Source organism: Mauremys mutica, chromosome 9 (genome assembly GCF_020497125.1).
Source record: "Mauremys mutica isolate MM-2020 ecotype Southern chromosome 9, ASM2049712v1, whole genome shotgun sequence".
Classification (NCBI taxonomy): domain Eukaryota; kingdom Metazoa; phylum Chordata; order Testudines; family Geoemydidae; genus Mauremys; species Mauremys mutica.
In genome coordinates this window covers 25,081,771-25,088,818 of record NC_059080.1, presented here as the reverse complement: position 1 = coordinate 25,088,818, position 7,048 = coordinate 25,081,771, and the positions used below count along the sequence as shown (strand labels likewise).

Below are 7,048 nucleotides of genomic sequence, written 5' to 3'. Positions count from 1 at the left end.
AAGACGGTTGGGAGGCACAAGCTGGCCCACTTTTTCTTCTCTTTCCCTTTAAAAAACAAAACCCCAAAATTATATACAAAAATTATTACAACATTAAGGTTGAAATCTGCAGTGTTAAAATCAAAGTCAGGAAATGCCAAAGTTAATATACCAATGATAGTGCTAATTCAGCTAAATTGCAGAGCTGTAGTGTGTGCTAGTTGTTTTTCTTTGTAATTGTGTAGCTTCATACATTACTGGGTATAATAACTATTAAGAGCCATCCACAGATGTTCCTACCACTGCTGCTGGAATCCTAACTTTTGCATTTCTAGACATTGACTTTTTCAGTGCACCCTTCATGTAATGTTAAATTACTTTCTTTAGAAATTATTCTGGTTCTGTTGGATCTATTTTCTCTTTCCACTGTTTACTCTTCTTCACAAGGGATGTTTCTTAAGAATTTACCTGCTGCTTATTTCCTACCTGAAGTATCATCTTGTGACACTGGACGTGTCCATGGCAACCAATTATGTTGTCATGTGCAGAGATTAAAGTCTGCCAGTTTCCATGGGCACTTCATCCAGGTCAGGAAAAGTAGAAATTGCTAGTTTACTTCCCCCATTTGCTTAGAAATGGGATAGGCAAATGGAAAGAATGCAAAAGACAGGTAGCTTGTACCTGTTAAAGGTAAACTACTTCCTGGCACAAAAGACAAAGGGGTTATTAAGCTTGTTGTGACGTGTTTGATAAAATCTCTTGTAAATGTGTCTCTGTTCTTGATGCTTAATTTTCTGACTAGAACAAATGATGGAAGACACAAGAGGAAGTCACTGATGCTATAATGCAATTTTCTATTCCCCAGCCAACTTACTTAGAATAATTACTTTTGTTGCAATATAACTCATTGTGGTAAGTTATAAATCCTCCCACCTAAAGAGAAAATAACTCTTTCTTCTTCCCCCCCCCAGCATTTTCTTCCTTTCTGAATTAAGATATCAAATAAAAATGGTAAGTGGACTCACTCATTAGCTTAAATCAAATCTACAATTTTAACTTGTGTTCAGGATTCTAACTTCTCCTTAAGTGCCTAACAAACTAATTTAGCTAGCATGGGAATGGGTAATACAAGACTGCTATACCCCTGTGTTTTCAGGGAAATCTCTGCAGACCTTCAGTTTATGAGTATTTTATTTTCCAGTTTGCAAATATCAAAGGATCTCAAACTAGGTTACTTCCAGGTTTGTTAAATGCCATACTTATAAGAGGCTAGTGCAGGGGTCGGCAATCTTTCAGAAGTGGTGTGCTGAGTCTTCATTTATTCACTCTAATTTAAGGTTTCACGTGCCAGTGATACATTTTAACATTGTTAGAAGGTCTCTTTCTAGAAGTCTGTAATATATAACTAAACTATTGTTGTATGTAAAGTAAATAAGGTTTTTAAAATGTTTAAGAAGCTTCATTTAAAATAAAATTCAAATGCAGAGTCCCCCCCAAACCGGTGGCCAGAACTCAGGCAGTGTGAGTGCCACTGAAAATCAGCTTGCGTGCCGCACGTGCCATAGGTTGCCTACCCCTGGGCTAGAGTTTTGGCTTGAATGTTATCTGTTTTTAGCATTCAGCTCAACAGCAAAAAGAAGTGGCTCCACAGGCCTGCTGCTGCTTCTCTAAACTCAGGCTTGAGGTGTCATCTTTCTCACATTATACATGTCTTAGGCAGATGTGAAACAATGAGAGATAACTTGAGAACTTTGCTTGAAGCATTTTCAAAAGGAAGGAAGAAGTGAGGGAAAGAAAGCTCCCTCTTACCTCTTGCTCTCAAGGGACCCTCCCATTCTCTTAAGTAGAGAAATGGACTTCTGTAGATTAGAAGAATATCTAATGGAGAAAATGCCTGGAGGACTGTCTATAGCCCAAGTTTGATTTAGTGCTGACAGCTGCTCATCTCTTCAACCACAGGACTGCAGCAGCAGCAACAGGAGGAAAAGCTGAGCCTGCAGCAATCTTTATAGACTCTCACTGAGGTATCTCAGGTTATGGACAGAAAGCAGGGTGAGAGAACTGTCTTCCGGAGACTGTTTATCTCCATACTTAAAAATCAAGGTGAGCCATATCAAACAGGAGCAGGCTATGGATATGAACCAGACAGTGAAACGATTAGCCAGCAGGGGGAGATATTGGTCCGTATTTGAATGCCGTAGCTAGCATGTCTCAGTAATTTAGCAGGGAAAAACGTAATACAGGAACCCTAGGGCAGTATTATTGGTATTGAAACACAGATAAAGATCAAAGTTGTACAAGAGTAACTGATGAAAACAACATATTACAAAAATAATCCCTTTTTTTGTAACGGAAGAAAAAACAAATGTATAAAATCCAAACCCAAATCCTAGGGCTCCGAGTATCATAATGTCCTTGAAATCATTCAAATACCACCCCAAAGTCAGAGAAAATCCAATCACGGAAAACCAAACAATTTTAATGCTCAAAACTCACAACCCCTTTGTAAAAACAGCAATAAACTGTCTGGCAGAAACAAGAGTGACCGAGGCTCAGGCAAGCCTAGAAGTCATTAGATACATAGCAGGTAATCCACCCCAGTTAGCATTTTAATCGGGATTTTATTATCATAATCCCAATGAAATAATGCGCGCACACACACACTGACTTTTTTTCCCTTTTAAAAGCAGATTATCTTGGACACGTTAATGTTATGGAAAGTAAGAAAGATGTTGAGTAGGGAAACAGCTGAACAATTTGCGGGGTTCTAGAACTTGTTTTGGATTTATTTCATTTGTGTTGAACAGGGTGATTGTGTTTTATGGGAAGACGTCTGGATACGGGATTAAACCGGGAGGGCGTGGGGGTTAACGTTTGAGACCCTGTGGATAAAATGCTGTATTTAATTTTACACTAGTAGAGAATATGCAGAAAAGTAACTGAATTATTCCTAGTGTGTGGTGAGGGGAGAAGGGAGAATTGAAAGAATAACCCCACTCTGCCTGCCCCGGGAAAGAAACGGCTGGATGTTATAGAACCGTGAGAGCTGCTGAGTAAAGAAGGGGCGAGCAAACCCCTCTGCAGTTTCTCCCATCCGGCTCTACGAAGAGCAGTGCTGCTTACAACGCCTCTGAAGCGCTCTGCGGATCCTTATCGAGTGGCTCAGAGACGGAGCGGCTTGTAAATCAGATAAGGAGAGGGGGGCATTTCCTTCTGCAAACAGGGCTCGACCCCAGCCCCACTCCGTTCCGCTCCTTTAACCAAACAGGGAGAGTCTCTTGCAATTCATGAAAGTGAAGTGAGACCTCTTCCCCTGCCTGCTAAGAACTGCACGGAGTGCGAGCATTTCGGGCTAGGGCTTGAAGTTATCTGGGTGCCCCCAGCCTCTGTACCTGGGGCGGCTTCTCCTTTCCAGACCCGTGTTGTCCCCACACACTTCGCTTTGCAAGAGGAGGGGAAGTGCCCGAGCCAGGAGCTGGAAACAGAATTCCTCGGGAAGCGCAGAAGCTGCCTGCCCCCCGTTATTGCCAGGGTTCTTGGCTCAGCCAGGCTCCAGAGCAGAGAAAGTCTCGACATAGGAGATGGGCCCTAGCAGAGTCCTGCACAGGGATCCCAACGCTGCAAAGACAACAGCTCCCCAGAGCAGCTGATTTACCCCCCCCCCCCCGCGCTTCACCCCCCCTCTGTATAACCAAGTGCATTCCTCACACCCCTGCCTACTTCACTACAGCCGCGCACCCCCGCTCTCCCCTCACATGCATCAACCCTAGCTCTGCGCGCCAGCAGCCGCACACATACACACCATCGGCGCTGCACGCGCTCGCTCTATCGAGCAAATATTCTAGTGCCTCAAACTAGCAACCCCACGCGCCGCTGCAGCTGCACCTCCCTTTAAGAGGCCGGGCTGCCCCGCCCCTCTCAGCCTGAGAGGCGGAGTGAGAGGCGAAGGCCCCACTATCCCGCTTCGCTATTGGTCGGCGAGGTGGGGCTGGCCTCGCTGGTGCCTGCGCTGGGGAGTACAGAGCGTGGCAGGGCGGGCGCTGGCGCTGTGCAAGTTGGGCAGCTGGAGGGGACGCGCTAAGCCGCCGGGACGGGACGGGCTGAGCCCGTGGAGTTACAGTGTGGAGCCGGGAGTGCATGGGCGCGCTGAGCCCGGCGGGACCGGAGAGCGGAGCCGGGAGACCCGCGGAGAGCTGGACTCCAGCCGACGGGGCCCCAAGGAGCTAATCGGGGGCGAGGCGCGGGGGGCCCCGGCTCGGAGGGACTAGCGCGTGGGGGAGAGGGGCGGATTTCTCCGCGGGACCAGCCCGTGCAGCAGTGCCCGTCTGGGGGAGCCGTAGCAGCTGCGCGGGGGGCCCTGGATGCGGGCGGAGTGAGCCCTGCTGCCGGGGGACTCCAGCCCCAGGGGATGGGAGCGTGAAACCGGCTGAGAACCAGGGCAGCGGCCAGCGGGATTTACAGCACCGGGAGGATTAGCGGCTCGCCGGCCCCGGCGCCCCCGGGCGAGGGGGAAGATGGCCCTGCCGGAGGGGCGCCCCAGTCTCTGCAAGTGGCTCCTGGGCGTCCTGCTTGCCATGTGCCGGCTCGCGGCGCCGTTGGCCAAGAACCTGGAGCCGGTGTCCTGGAGCTCGGCCAACCCCAAGTACGTGCCGCACCCTTGGGTCCCGCATCTCCTCCGCGGGCGTCTCCCCTTTCCTTTTAGCGGGGGCCGGTTCTCCGGGGCGGGGGCATGGCAGCGTGGTCTGGGCGCCTCTGCCTGGCGCAGGAGCTGGGGTCCAGGGCGAGGCAATCCCTTGGCCGTTCTGAGCCGGCTGAGCTCGCCCAGAGTGTGTGGTGCCCGCCGCCCGCTCCTGCTCTGGTGCACTGCCCCGGGCGTTGGGCGCGGATCGAGCTGGGCTCGGCTGCTCGGGGCGGCAGACCAAGCTGTCATGTTCCTGCGGGTCGCCGCGCAGCCTCCCCTTCTTCCCCGGCGAACGCATCTGGAGTCTTCGCTGCATCTGCTGGGGCAGCTCGTGGGAAGAGAGAGAAATTACAGCAGTTTAACGCGGCCCCGGTGCTTAAATCGGGCCCGTTGGGCTGTAACGTGGTTCTGAGTTCAGCGTTGCTCCCGCGGACTTTGCCTCCCCATGGCTGATCCTGCCTAAAGAGCCGGCCCCATTGTGTCTGATTTCTTCTTTCCCCGAAATACACAGCTCTGCCTAGATCCAGCATTTAGAGAGGGGGGAAGATGACATGCACCAGGTTTTTAAATAGACTAAAATGAATATTTTATTAGCTTTTCTAGCTCTGGATAATCTAGAGTTTCATCTCTTCCACAGAAACCCATTTAGGAAACTGGCAAAGCATCCCGCTGGGGACTCCATAGGTAACACACACATACGCAGATGGACATAAATGATTTATAGGGCGAGGCGAGAGCCCGAAGTGATCACTGATGAAGCATTTTCCCTCTCTCTTAGATGAAATTAAACATGTAAATTTTTACTTTGATTCTCCCTTACCCCCTCTATTAGGCTATCTGACTTGATAAAACTAAATATATTCACTTAATCTTACCGTCCTAATAATACATTTACTTTTCTAATGAATCATAACCTGAAGGAGATGCCCCCTGACTTTGCCCTCAAAGAAGAAGGGTGGAAAGACTGCTGATACGCTCTTGCCTCTTAGAGTAATACCAGAGGTCCCTTATTTAGGGACAATGGCGATATGAAATGAGCATATAAAATGTATCAGTAAAAGAAGATTTTCTTATTTATCTAATTTGATTTTTCAATTTATGCTGGTGGGACAGTTAATACAGTGGGAGAAGAACATTCCCCCCCCTCCCCCGCCTCCTTGAATGGTTCAAGTAGTACAATATTAGAGTCCCATCTGTTTCTTTTATGCCAGTCTGTGTTCAGTCCCAAGCTCTAGACATTACTTTTCTACAGGAGAATATTCTAGTTTTTGGATGTGCCCAATTAACGTGGTGTAGAAATATTGTATTTTTAAATCTTGCATCTCACTTAATTGCTGCTGTTCAGATATTTTTGTGGGATGTGGGAGCACCTTTTTTCTTTCACAGGGATTCCCTGGCTGCATTTAAAACATTATCCAAATTGTTCCTTCATTTTGCAGTCTCGTGACCACACTTTTACAAGATTCTCTCCCGCTCCCCCCTCCCCCTGTTTTCTCAGGGAAAATCGGTGTTGGCGGTGGGTTAAATTTCTTTTTAATTGTCATGCAGACTTTTCTCCAGATCTTTGAACCTTTAAGTGTATTTGAATATTTCTGAATAGAACGGACAAAATCAAATTTTAATGGCCCACAAGGGATTTCAAGTTGAATTGGGATTCCAAATTTTAATACCCCTCTTGTGCCAGTTATATTGGATATTGGGGTTTTTGTTTGTTTGTTTTTTGCTTGTTAAAAATAGGTTACTGAGAATCTTACTACTTAAGCTGTAGATATTGGTCTGGAATTGCCAGCAGATGGCTTTCAATTCACATGCTTTGTGCAAACTTGGGCTAGAGGCAAAAGAACTGGAGATTAATATATCAAAACCTCATCACATCTCTGTCAGTTTTATGCCAAAACGATGTTCCCTTTGCACAAAAAATTGGGTGAGAACTTGTCTTTTTTTTTTTTAAATGTGTGAACTTACAACGTTCTGGCTGCTTTTGCAGATACAGATGAGATCTAGGAATGTTTCAAGTTATTTGCAGTCTTAGCAAGACTTCAGTTTTATTGCAAACAGGATTTCTGTTGATATCTTTATTAGATCACCTAAAAGTAATCTATGCTTTTTACCCATGGCTTTAGAACTGCACAGATTGCCTTTCCATTGTGCTAGGTTCTGATTGGCTCTAGGCCCACTCTCGTTTTTTTTTCTTCGTCCCCTACTGTGCTAGTCTGTAAAGGATTTTTTAATAAATTTTGACTAATGGGCAAATATTTAAAAACTAGCCCCTGGTTTCTGTCTTGTACCTGAACTCTGCAAACTGGAGCTAGGGAGACAACTCTGCTTGCAATTTACATTCCCATTGACTACAGGATCCAGCATCCAGAGAGATCAATTGGCTCCACA

General features: G+C 46.9%; 1 protein-coding gene across 2 annotated transcripts in view; it reads left to right on the top strand.

Annotated features, from left to right (window-relative positions):
- Positions 1 to 586: 586 nt before the first annotated feature.
- EFNB1 (ephrin B1) overlaps positions 587 to 7,048 on the top strand; it is a 133,555-nt gene continuing 127,093 nt past the window's right edge. Inside the window, exons 1-3 of one of the 2 annotated variants that reach the window (XM_045030485.1) lie at positions 587 to 669; positions 951 to 990; positions 1,939 to 2,082. Coding sequence is in view for 1 of the 2 variants with exons in the window: in XM_045030483.1 (XP_044886418.1) it covers positions 4,494 to 4,621 (128 nt within the window). In the remaining variant the exon portion in view is untranslated. Of the gene's footprint in view, positions 670 to 950; positions 991 to 1,938; positions 2,083 to 4,016; positions 4,622 to 7,048 lie in introns of those variants that run through there. The other variant, XM_045030483.1, reaches the window with a different exon arrangement.